The sequence below is a fragment of the Nanorana parkeri genome, unplaced genomic scaffold (genome assembly GCF_000935625.1).
Source record: "Nanorana parkeri isolate BGI_ZX_2015 unplaced genomic scaffold, ASM93562v1 scaffold665, whole genome shotgun sequence".
NCBI classification, from domain to species: domain Eukaryota; kingdom Metazoa; phylum Chordata; class Amphibia; order Anura; family Dicroglossidae; genus Nanorana; species Nanorana parkeri.
This window is the reverse complement of record NW_017306933.1, coordinates 681,503-695,102: the sequence shown is the minus strand read 5'-3', so window position 1 is coordinate 695,102 and position 13,600 is coordinate 681,503. Positions and strand designations below refer to the sequence as shown.

General features: G+C 40.6%; 1 protein-coding gene across 1 annotated transcript in view; it reads left to right on the top strand.

Annotated features, from left to right (window-relative positions):
* LOC108792630 (cathepsin D-like) overlaps positions 1-13,325 on the top strand; it is a 50,388-nt gene extending 37,063 nt beyond the window's left edge. The window contains exons 6-10 of the mRNA XM_018563444.1: positions 2,227-2,349; positions 5,246-5,390; positions 6,861-6,959; positions 8,037-8,200; positions 13,315-13,325. Coding sequence (XP_018418946.1) covers positions 2,227-2,349; positions 5,246-5,390; positions 6,861-6,959; positions 8,037-8,198 — 529 coding nt within the window. The 3' untranslated portion in view covers positions 8,199-8,200; positions 13,315-13,325. The remainder of the gene's footprint in view (positions 1-2,226; positions 2,350-5,245; positions 5,391-6,860; positions 6,960-8,036; positions 8,201-13,314) is intronic.
* Positions 13,326-13,600: the final 275 nt, after the last annotated feature.

The following is a 13,600-nucleotide window of genomic DNA, read 5'->3' as shown; positions in this document are numbered from 1 at the left end:
CTCTTATTTTTTTACATTCAGCCACAATCTCTCATGTTGCGGCGGGTGTTCGGCGGTAGCAGGCAGGTCGGCAGCACAGAAGTGTGGGAAAAGTAGAGAAAGTTATTTGGATTGATGTGATATATGAACTTGGGTTATATCTATCTATCTATCTATCTATCTATCTATCTATCTATCTATCTATCTATCTATCTATCTACAGTATCTATCTCTCTACTGGAGATCACAATAGATCAATGTATGCACGTGCATTACATTTCAGTCTAGGCTCTATATTTTAAGTAATGATTTGCCAGAAATTAGACCTTGACAAATATAGCATTAGGGGTTTATTCACTAAGCTGTTGAAGACAGCCGAATGAATAACCAAGCCAAAGTGAGCTGAAGCATGTTCGGCTATTCACTGCAGCCTTGTACTGCTATTTTGAGCCCTATATCGGCTACATTTGGCTCGCTTCTCCTCCCTTCAGCTCAATCAGACAGCCTCAGCGCGTTCGGCCGAACCGAAGGTAGGAGCCTGTTCACCTCAGCCGATGAAACATTTGAATCAGCTGAGGCCAATGTTCGGCAGTTCATTCCCTTTATCTCCAAAGGGCCAAATAGTAGAGAGTGAATTGCCGTAACGCTAGGCTCAGCATTCTATTCGGTCATTCTGCTTGGCTACCTCAGAGGTAGTGAAGCAGAATGAAATATGACAATATAAACAACTAAAAAAAGACAACACAGCATGTGGACCCCTTCCCAATTCATACCAGACCCTTTAGGTCTGGAATGTTAGGGGGGACCCCTGATGTAAAAAATAAAAAAAGAGTGGGGTTCCCCTACAAGTCATACCAGATCCTTTAGGTCTGGTAGGTATTTTAAGGGTGGCCCCATGGCCCCAAAAAACTGTTAAAAAAAGTGGGGTCCCCCTTAAAATTCCATACCAGACCCTTAATCCTGGGGTGGGGGGTGGACCAGGCCATATGCTTTTAACACTGCCAGGGTGCTTGAGAGCATGCCAATGAGGGCAAGGGCCTCTTCCCTACAACCCTGGCCTGGTGGTTGTGGGGGTCTGTGGGCAGGGGGCCTCATCTACATGATGCCACCCTCACTTGTGAATGAGTAAGGGGTAGTTGTTACCCCTACTTATTCACCAAAGAGTACACAAAATATTAAATAAAAACACCATGCCTTGCAAAAGTCCTTTATTTGAACAAAAAACAAAAGCCAGTTTTTGACAATTCCTTTATAAAAAAAAACAAAAAACCTTCAAATTGTCCATCGATCACTTAACTCGCTCCGCCCATTTTTTTAGATGTTATTTGAAGACAGAGATCTGTAATGAAATGGAAACAAATGGGTGCGGAGCTAGTCGTGATGTCACGACTTGCTCCGCCTATTTGTTTACATTCAGCCACAATCTCTCATTTTGCGGCGGGTGTTCGGCGGTAGCAGGCAGGTCGGCAGCACAGAAGTGTGGGAAAAGTAGAGAAAGTTATTTGGATTGATGTGATATATGAACTTGGGTTATTTCTTTCAGAGGACTGATCACTGTATTATTCAGATTTGATTACTCTCACTGAGATGTTATTCGGGTGGATTTAATCAATTATTGGATATATTTGATATATTTATTTTTTAGTGAAAAACGTTTGAGCACTATTGTTACACATGACCTAATTGGTGCTATAGCACATTGGTTATTATCATTTTGTTTTTATGTGATTTTTATGGAATTTGTTCCATATTATAATATTTAAGCACAGTGCACTTTTCTATACATATTTTGAAGGTGATACACACTTTTAACACAGCAGCTGTTAGTGAGTTTGGTTTCCCCTAGCGCGGATCATGTTATATTATTATAGTGTTAAACCTTATGTGATCCCTAATGTTTCCCCTGAGACAAAACCCCAGCTGAGCCATGGAACATGCTTATGTGTAAACCATCTAGAGATATGCCAAAGGACAGTTGGACTGGACTCGTATGTCCAGTCTTTCTCTTATGTTTATTGACAGATGCATAAAGTCATTGGGTGTTCGAGGAAACTAAAACATAAATTGTTGTCAACAATGCGCATCAAAAAAAGGAAGTCTTTAAATAGAATTGCCAGTGAAATATTGGTAGTCTTCTACTGTAGTTTCAGTATGTGCCTTTTTAAGAGTTTTCCTATAGATTTCATCAGCAGAATGCCACCACAGAAGAATCTAATTCTTGAATTTATGTTATGTCTTCACTCAAAGAGATCCAGCTGCAACTGTTGGAGGGGAGCTTCTCTTTGGAGGCATGGACCCTAAATACTTCACAGGAGATTTTCACTATCTGAATGTAACCCGTATGGCTTACTGGCAGATCAAGACTGATGAGTAAGTATTTTACTAATCATCCCATTATCCTTTGCATTATGTAGTATCTTCTTCTAATTAAAGCAAATACATGGGGCGGAAAATGTAAAAAGGAAGGTGGGTGGGCCACCAGAGGTGCCATTGCTCATGCCACTCTGGGAACCCCATGACAGTATCACTGTCCTCGGGAATGGGCAGATTGACAGAAATGCCAGTTGATAGTTACTCCTTAGCCTTTGTGGATAACAGATTCACACCTCCCATTAATTGGTTATTTTGATTATATGACACAGGGATAACCACATGATTACATGGCCCAAAATAAACAGTGAGTAAAAGTCATATGGCTGTCATTTATTGTTTAAGAGCTTTCTCACATGTTTCATATGCAACCATTAGGGTGATCCATTTAATCAGGCAAACATATAATCTGGAACTGGCTTAGAAACCTATACATACATACATATACAGTTGTGTGAGAAAGTGTTGGCCCCTTCCTGATTTTTCATTGTTTTGCTCAAACAAATTTAAATATTAGTCAAAGATAACACAAGTAAACACAACATGCAGTTTTTAAAGGAAGGATTTTATTAAGAGAAAACAAAATCCAAACCCACATGGCCCTGTGTGAAAAAGTGTTTGCCCCCCCCCCTTCGTTAAGACATAACTTAACTCTGGTTTATCACACCTGAGTTCAATTTCTCTAGCCACACCCAGGCCTGATCAAGAAATCACTTAAATAATGCTGGGCACACACCTTACATCATGCCGAGATCTAAAGAAATCCAGGAACAAATGAGAAAGAAAGTAATTGAGATCTATCAGTCTGGAAAAGGTTATAAAGCCATTTCTAAAGCTTTGGGACTCCAGCGAACCACAGTGAGAGCCATGCGTGTGTGTGTGTTTGTGTCTCTGGACCAATCTTTATAAAGTGAGAGGAGCATTCTCTACACTCATGGAGTGCAACCTGGAGATTGCAACCACATCTGGGGCCACAGGAACGTTCTTGGGAACACCTGGGGTGCAAAACAGCCTTATGATAATTAACGCCAAGTTGGTGCTTTAAGGGCTGGAAGGATTTGTTCTCGCCTTTTTCTTGAAATACAGTACACTCAGGCTAGTATTTTCCAGAGTGTTGGTGTGGGGAGTTTTTCTTTAAATGATCATTCGCAGATATACAATTTAAACGTGTTTAAATGCGAAATGACCGTAATGTTGCAGGCTTGCCTTTTTCTTTATATCTTTCCACTTTATTTCACTTTATTTACTCTGACAGAAAGTCTGAAACTACTGCTCAAAGAATAAGTGTATTATCAGACACTTACTCATTAAGCCTAGTTGGCATGGCCAAAAATGGCCAACCCCTCTTCTAGCTGCCTATTTACCTGATTAAAAGTGCCATAGCCTCCTCTACTGTATAAACGTGGGCTTGTTGGAAATGCACAAGCCTATTTAGATGTAACTATGTCTTTTGAGCACTAGATGGTGCTGCAGTGCAAAACTAGTTTATGCTAGTTTTTTTCTGTATGCATTTTTGTCTATGATATATAATGCTGTATTCTGGTGTAATGTTCTCCTAAGCAAGTAAAACTTAATTTAGCATTCCTCAACATCTCAGTACTTCATCTAAACACATAACCAACGGGGCTCTCATAGTTTTGTATATGGCCATCACCTGAGACTGAATGCACTACTAATACTTATCCTTCCCACCCTTCCATTCTGCACTATTTGACTTCCACAACCCTATGTAAGTTCCATGTCATTCTGTGTTGGAAGGAGAAAGGTCACATGCTGTCTTACACCTGTATGTTCCAGTTATTTCCTAGGGCTCAAAAGCTTCATAGTTTAGCAAAAGCTATGTCAGTATTTTTTTCTAAAATAATCATGTGACAGAAGGAGTGGAGCTTTTACAAGATAAGTAATCATTCAACTGTGCCAAAAGCAACATGATATTTCAAGAGAGCCCAGTCCACCATTGTTGCCAGCACCTCTCAGCTCTGAATTGTAATTCTCCTATAGTAGTGGGGGTGTGGATGTTGTCTTCCTTCTGCAGCCTCCATATAAAATGACATGAAACACTTACAGGGTGTTTGTCAGGAAACCAGGGGTGTCACCTCCCCACAGGGTCAATGGGCACGGCGCAGGGTACGGGTCTCCCTCCAGCCTGGCAGAACCACTGGCGCCCGGGTTGCAGGTGCGCATGCGCGAGTCGTGCGGCAGGTGCGCATGCGCAGTACGCAGGCTGCGCGCGCATCCCCAGGAGCACGTGCATAGTGTGCCTGGACCTGTTTAGGCCTCAGGTGTGGACCTAGCTTGGGGAGGTTCCCGTACACACCCCTACCACCTCTCGCCTGCCATTGGCTCTCGTGAAGAGAAGCCTCCTAGTTGCCTCGGTGACAGGGGGGCGGACTTACACCCCCTGGCTATAAAAACCTGGCCAGAGCTCTGGCTTGTTGCTGAGTTATCTCATCCTGTGGTGTGATTTCCTAGCTCCCTGTACATGTGCCTTGCTTTGTTTCCTGACCCCCTTTATCTGGACCTCCTGTTGCCGACCTTGGACTGCCTTTCGCCCCTGAACCTTTGCTGCCTGCCTCGACTCGGATTGGACTTGACTTCTCTTTGGATTAACCCTTTTGTACCTCTGCCTTCGGACGCTTCAGGCATTTCCTGCCAGTGAGTTCCACCTTGTTCTTCTGCCAAACCATTGGCACTCCTGACAGTGTTTGAGAACCAGAGATTTCCACCAGAGTCCCCAAGATATACAAGAGGATGATAAGTGGTTGAACTTGTAAGCATCTCCCAGAAAATGAAATGTTAGTTTTGAATGGGCAGATTTTTTAGCTTCTGCTTTCTACCAAACCATGAAAAAGATCTCACAATTGCAAGGGTAAAGATTTTTCTTTCCTTTCCACAGAGTCAGAGTTGGTAGTCAACTTACTCTCTGCAAAGGTGGTTGCCAAGCCATAGTGGACACTGGGACTTCTCTGATTACAGGACCAACTGCAGAAATCAGTGCTCTGCACAGAGCCATGGGTGCTTTTCCACTTTTGGGTGGTGAGGTAAGAGCCATAATTAATTTATAGGTGAACTATATACATTAAATGCGTATTGAATTATTGCAAAATATTGCAGCAAACTTTATTGCAGATTCTTACCTTTCTGTTTTAGGTATTGATTGATGAAGATGAAAAAAGAGGGGGTGTTTAACTCCTGGACATACAAAGTTCTAGTAATTACCCTTTAAAAGGTGATTCGTCTACCATATCAGTAACCAAAAAGTAATGCAAAAGAAAAGAGGGGTTGGACCCACCCAAGAGAGTGGGTGGTCCGAAGGGTTAACTAAGGAAGGGACGAATCGTATTGAATGGTGTAGAAAATTCTTTATTTTAAATAGAAAAATTGAATAAATACAGCCAAGGACTTACTGCAGTGAGTTTAAAAGCAAACAGATACTAAAAGCTTGGTCATAAGTATGACCAATGGTGGTCATACTTATGATCCACCAATGGTGGTCATACTTATGATCCACCATTGGTCATTGGTCACCATTCAATACGATTCGTCCCTTCCTTAGTTAACCCTTCGGACCACCCACTCTCTTGGGTGGGTCCAACGGCCCCTCTTTTCTTTTGCATTGATTGATGAAGGCTTTACCATACCCTTTTTGAAACCAACTGCTGAGTGGAAAAATGGTGTGCAAGTAGGAATGTGCCAAAAGCCTTAACCGGCATCTGGAGCGGCCATACTAATTCAAGAATTCTTGAATTATTCAAGAATCCTTCCAATTTTATCAGTCCAGTGCACACTTTGTTAAGAGTATCAAGCCCTGATGCAGGGGAATCCTTTAAATCCTCAAAATATGTTCGGTTTTTATGGGGAAAAAAAGTGTGAATAAAATTAAACCTGGACTTTATACATTCTGCTTCCGGCACTTTCTGCCTTTCACACCCTGTCCCTACTGGGGCCGACCTACAGACACCACTCCTGGAAAAGCTGCATAATGAAAATCATTCCCTCTAAACTGCTTAAGACCTGACTGAGGACACCTACTGCTTTAAGAGATCCAGCACCCCAAACCCTTCTTCTACTTCTAAGTCGAAGTCTGCCTTCATTATAACCACTTATGCAGTCTGAGAAAGAGCAGCCTTGGAATCCTTTTATTCTTAGGATAAGTTAAATAATATCTCACCAAAGTCAAAGTTACCATTGCAGTGGAGGTCTTAAATTTTACCTCAAGCTCTGTGCAGACATCTGGACAAATTAGTACAGTATACAGAATGCCCCCAGGATGACATGGTTGAAATGAAACATCATTTGATGTCTAAGGTTTCTTTACAAAATTATAGCTGGCTGAAGACTGAAATTAAAATGGGATGGAAAATAATATTAAACAAACCCCACCCTCCAGTTCAGTACCATCTATAAGCTGGGGAGAGAGTGGCTGAATATTTTCTGCTTCTTCTGATTATTTAAATGATTTCTGTTACCAATCTCTGTTCAATAACTATGGTGTGTGTTTTTCTCCATAGTATATGGTGGACTGTAGTAAAATACCATCGCTGCCTGTTATTTCTTTCATTCTGGGAGGAGTACAGCACAACCTTACAGGAGAAGAGTATGTCCTAAAGGTATAATTCATGCACATTTTACAACTGACTATACTCATCATACAAGAACATTTAGGGTTAGATATGTGATTTTTGCCAAATGTGTACAGTACTGGACCATTAATACAAATCTGCATCTCAGGCATGTTGGTCTATAAGAGTAACATGCATCCAGGCAGGAAATTAGAAACATTGCAGGGTGAATGGGGATGGTTAGACCATTTATCTGAATAACAACAAAGAGCAACTGCGGCTGTACAGCTCATTTTTTTGGTGGTGTCCCTTTTATTGACATAGACTTAGACAGATTTATATCAGCACACACAGAGAATGGTATACCACATTGTTGCCCTGATGAAGGGTCCCTACGTGGCCCCGAAACGTTGGTTATAATTATTGCAACATTTATGACGATCTGTGCTGGTGCTGGTGATTCCTATTAATTTGCTGCTTAGTGAGCTGGGCAGGACACCGGCCAGTGTGTCCAGGCTGCTAAGAGCTTGCAGCCTTGGACGCTCTGGTTGGAAAGGGGCAGCATGTGGGGGGGGGGGGCGGCAGGGGCACATCTGCCAATACATGACCCAAAGAGATGCAGCTGGAGGCAACCGTTGCAGGTTGTCTTCTTATAGGGATAATGCTGAGCAAGGGAATACTAGCCCAAGATGTTCTTTTTGCTGTTAGAGCTGTGAACCAAATGTCATTATAGTTGATTGACCAAAAATTATATATTCTATCTTGTGTGCTCTTATTGTATTTGGTCAGTGCTGGTTGTTACACATGTATATATGGTTACATATGTATGCACAGTACACTTCTATATTACTACAAGATGTTGTCTTAGCTTTGCTGTGTTTTGAATACTGTTACCAATTGTTTCTGAAAACATGTGTCGACTTTTAATTGACAGAAAGAGAGAAACATTTTATGCCTTTGTTTTAACAGATTTACCTTTCAAGCATTGCAGATTTTTTACATTATTCAAATATTTTTAAATTTATCAGAATCCGTCACCTGAGCTAATAGTTTAGAGATTGTGGATCTCTTTTTTTAATCTTCTGTGATGTTTGCATTACTAATAATAATTCTTTTTCTATATAGATATCGAAGATGGGCAGAAATTTGTGCCTCAGCGGATTCATGGGTTTGGACATCCCCCCACCTGCCGGACCATTCTGGATTATTGGGGATGTCTTTATTGGGAAATATTACACAGTGTTTGACCGAGACACCAATCGTGTTGGCTTTGCAAAAGCAATTTAGAAGTTAACTTCCTTGGGTGGAAATATGAAGGCTGCAATAGTTTTTGAACCTGTGACCTTAGTATTGGCATTAAAATAAGGGACTAAATATTCCGTTTTCTCTTTCCAAATCACACCCTTTCGATATTTACTCATTCTTTGTGAGCCCCCAATTCTATATTTTGGTGACTTTGACCATAGATATGTTAATGCTTAGTTTCTCCTCATAAATACCTTCAGAATGGTATAAAACAGTGATGGATACAGATGTTCAGACCCCCCAAAAAATGTTTGTGCAGAACCTTTGTTGCCGTTTGCCAAAGTTGCCATGTGACATCAAAGCTTCTGGGGAATAAGCAATCCTTAGTTTACACAGTACCAGGTTGCTCAATATCAGGATCCCAACCTGACAACCATGGTAAGTAGTCTGAACATACTATTTTTGTTTTGGTTTGTTGAAAAGAAACTACATCTTTGCCCAGTTTTAAATAAATCCTCCCCTATGAGTTCTAATCACTTAATATATGATTGAAGTCAAATATCCTCCTCCCTTAATGTGAACCTGATGTAGCCTAAAATGTGTCTAAAGAAATAACAGGGCTGAAGAGCACATTTGCAATTTTTTTTGTGCCCACATATACCTGTATTTGTCTTCAGATTCATCCCTGTGTCCTTTTGTATGCTGTTGTAGTCTAGGCGCAGGCTGTACACGGGGCATACACTTCTCTCCAAGGCTCCAAGACTTCTATCTAAGACTAAGTATGCCTTTCTGAATGCTAAGCCTCACCTTGTGCTATTTCACTGTCAAATGCCAGAACCTCTGCTTCCTTTAGGGCTATGACATTCGACAGTTGTATAACAGAACTTGAAATTCGTTTTACGAGGGGGAGGCTTAATCTTAACTTGGAGAGGAGTCAAGTCCAGGTCAGGTTCACTCTAATTGATGTCACAGGTCATGCTGCTTCTGCCTTGTTAAAATGTTTCCAATTTGGCTTCTCCTAAAATGCATTGCTTCAGTAGTTGACATGTGGGCTAGCGAAGGAAAAAGGGTGTATAGTATTAGGGAATGGATATATATGACAACTGACTCAAATAAAATAAAATAAAAAAATGGCCGATGAAGACCCTTTGCTACCATGTATTGAAATAACCCTTTCATGTAACCCTATGCAAATATGGCATTAAAAATAGGCTGTAAACTCTTTGGAGCAATTTTAGCAGTGTAAAAAGAGGTTTCCTCTAATTCAAGCTTTGAATGCATTTAAATAAAATATTTTTTAATCAATCATACCTGTTTGTCTTTTTCCTCAATCATACATATACAGAATGAAAGTATAACTACTGGATTAGGGTAGCCATACAGACAATGTATTGCCCCCCGTTAGACTGTGTTGGATTATGTTTGCATTGCATTAGTGTTTGGACATGTTCCTTGTGTGCTTCTTTGGAGATCATTTCAGATCACCATAGATACTGTATATCTTCTAAAAATCCCCTTGAATGGAGTATGATACATTTTAAAGCATGCTAAGTGCAAGTTACACATAATAATGAGCAATATAGTAGAGGTTAATTAAAAAAATGTTTGTTGCTGCATTTAACTTAAAGTGACATTAAAGGCAAACATTTTTTTCCCCTCCCCCCAATGTTAATTAAAGCACTTAACTTAAATTATGTCTTTTAATCCAATCTTCCTCTTCTTTCCTGTAGTTTTCACCCTTCTCTCCAGCGCTGCTGCGGGTCTCTGATCCAACACTGACTCCTCTGTCCTTGCTGGCACTTCCTGTCCCACGGTGTCTGCATGCGGGTGCACGCGTCCATACATTTACCTTGTGTCTCTCTGCGTCTCCCGGCCGAAAATCCAAATTGTGCTTGCGCCCGCTCCAAGATGCTTTGCGGCTGCCCGAGAATTTTCAGATGTTCGGACGGGAGCGCGCGGGGAAGACACAGGTAAGTTTAACCTCCCTGGCGGTCTGATTATTATTTTTTTTCCTTTTTTTTGTTCTATTTTTTTCCCTTTTTTGTTTGTTTGTTTCTTTTTCACTTTTAAAATTCCCGCTGGTTCCTCCCCCCGCGACGCGGACAATCGCAAGGGACGGAACCCGAAAGACGGATGCCGGCATTGGCTGGAGGACACAGCGGGGATCGTGGACAAGGTAAGAGACACTATGCTGTAATCATGAGTGTGGCTCGGGGTTATTTTTTAGGGTACTGAAAATTAACCCCGAGCCACGCTCGGGAATACCGCCAAGGAGGTAAAACTGCTTTTAAAGCGTTTTTTTTTGTTTTTTTAACTTTTTGCTTATATCTACTGCTTGCTAGCAGTAGATATATGCAAAAAAAGTGAGGGTTTAGAAACCCTTTAAAGGATATTGTACTTTACAACACGATAGGCCTAATTTACAAAGCTAAAAACCCTAGGATAAGGATCCTTATTTTCAAAAAAAAGTTATTTTCAGATGAGTCCAATAAGATTTGAAAATAACAGTCACAATATTGCTGAAAATAAAGATCATTATCATCATGTAAACGTTTGTGAACTTAGCAAATTGGCTCTGATTCACGAAAATGCAATAAAAAGTAAGGTGTGCTAAATTTTGCTTAAGACATGCTAAAATGACTTATCATTATTGTTATTATTGATTGATAAGTCACTTTAGCAATTCTTAGCCACGCTTTTACAATTGGCAACTTGAATTAGGGCCCTTAATAAGTAATCTATTCAGACATAACGTTGACTATATAACCTCCTTCCTCTGTCTCCCTCTACTGCACTCCCCCCGCAACCATACCATTCCACATGCCTTCAACATAGGGAGGGTGCTGATGAGGACAAGGGCCTCTTCCCCAGGCAGGGGGCTTATCTGACTCTGGTTGCCCTCTTTCATAAAGATGCCGCCCCTGCCCTTGTGAACAAGTAAGGGGTAGTTGTTACTAATATACAAATAACAGTAAAATAGTAAATAAAATAAACACACAACACTGTATACATAGTCCTTTATTTGAAAAAAAAACATACCCCCGTTTTTAGAAGTGCCCCCCCCCCCCCAAAAAAAAATTCCATCGATATAATCCCCGAGTCAATCACGTCACTCAGCAATGTAGATCCACATCAATCACGATGGACAACAGCTGCCAACTCAACGAAAGAAAAAAATCCAAAGTCCAAACCCAACAAACTCTCATCACTAATGGGAGCTCCACTCCACTTTGTACACAAAGGGGTGGAGCAAATTATGACATCACAGGACTTCTTGCACCCCTTTTACATTCTAAGACAGCTCTTGGTTCCCTAATGAAATGTAAACAAAGCCAGGTGATGCCGGCAGGGCCACACAGAAATAAAAATAAAGACAGAGGTCTGAAATCTTTCTTATTCTGTCCAAAACTAAAAATGTTGAGGTTGAAATTCAACTGTAGGATGCAAGCCAGTGTGTGATGATAGTGATGTCTGACAAACGCCAAACTGTGTGGAAAGAATGAAGGAATGATACTGAACACAATACCCCTAATTTTTTCCCCACAATTCAAAACTTAGTAGCAAGGCGGTAAGATAAAAATCTTCTGTCTGTGCTAGACAGTCAAGAAAGGCAGCACATTTGACAAGAAAAATCCACTTAGATTGAAAGGAAGGCATTATAAACCTTAACTAGCCCAGAGTCTTGAAAGGACCTCAGATGAGGCCCTGCCCTAAATGGTCACGTTGTAAAAATCTGGTTTGCAGCTTACATATATACGTATTTGTGAGGCTGAGGTATTGACCTATACTGACCTACAGCTGAAACTTTACAAAGTTAAGTTTCATTCATGTTCCATAACTCCTACTGTAATGGAGTTAACTTCCTAAAAGGTGATTACACTAATGTAGATGACAATACATTAAGCTAGACACCAAACACAACTATATTGCAAGGTCCGGAACTTTAGTAAGACATATTAGACCTTGTAGGAGAAAGAGACATTATAGACGTATCATATTTGCCATCTAACACATAATAATTTAATTCTGCTAAATAATATGCTGCTTCTCAAATTGTGAAACCTTGTCCGATGAAAATATAGATGTACCCAGGATAGTTGGCATTAAGCATGGATCCGCTTTGCCTACGGTCTTTTCCTCTACAAGAAAAGAAAAGGCAAGAAAAGGTAGCTGCACTAGCAGCTAGCAGATGTCAGTACTAGAATTCGAGCTGTCCCTTTAAGCTCACTTAAAACAGCCCTTGCCTGGGAAGCCACAATGATTGGCCAGCTCACCTTTAAATCAACACACCACCAGTACTCGTGATAGATTTGTTACCTATTGTGCTTCTGCTTGACCCAGCTGATCTACTTGTGGATGACCTGGCTTGTTGTGACTCTGCTCTTCCTCTTTGCTGATTCAGTACCGTTTGAACTCTGATCTACACATTTGTGACCCGGCTTGTCAAGACTACGCTTTTGCCTGATCCTGCTGTGTTACCTGGCTCATCATCACAAGTCAGGTGTCCTTACCTGCTCTTGTTACATCTGCAATTCTGTTTGCCTGAAGAAGGAACTGCTGTTCCAAAACGTCGCTATATGATGTGATAGCAATCGAGTCAATAAACCGTTTTTGGAGTGCGAGGGACTTTAAACATACAGTTATGTCATGCAGTAAACACAATATTGCATCATAAAACAATATAGAATATAAATCATGAACAGTTTTTTAAAGGTAAATAATATATTCTGGTTTATAAAAAAACATATGTTTGACATGAATGAGGAACCAGAACTAAATAGACGTTAAACGTTATGATAAAATTTCCTAGTCCCCAGGCATAAAAGATTAATTCTTGAATTAATTAATGTTTTCTGTTTATTATGAGTTATAGACACTTATACATGTGATTGTGAGCTGCATTATGCCTCTTAAGTGGTATATGTATTGATCATGCCTGGAACGCAGGATAATAAAGACATAAGAACAAGTTTTCATTGACAGATTAATGCTAGCGACTAATTCTAATGGGCCTAGCACTATGACTATACCATGGTCATACAGCTGCTTTAAAAACAGTGGAGTTCTTTAAAAATTTGTTTGGTACTTTGCTTGCTTTGGGAGTCCAAAGCAGGTAAAGCTTGATTCAAATTAATACATGGGGGAAAAAAGCCAGGAGGAGGAACCAAGGGAAACTCATGTGACCAGCCCCTCCACTAATCACAAAATCTTGTTTTCAATGTTATACAGTGAACACTCCATAGGCCTCCACCAGCTGCACACTGTGTGTAACTCAAAATCCTGGTACATTCCACACTCTGTCATAAACTAGGGCTAAGTCATGTTTTGCATACTGTACATATCAGTTTACATGTAATGCTACTATGTTTTGATTTGGTTTCAAAGGATAAATGCACCTTGCTCCCAAAATTCTGTTCCTGTGCTATGAGGGGCAAGGTTTAAGT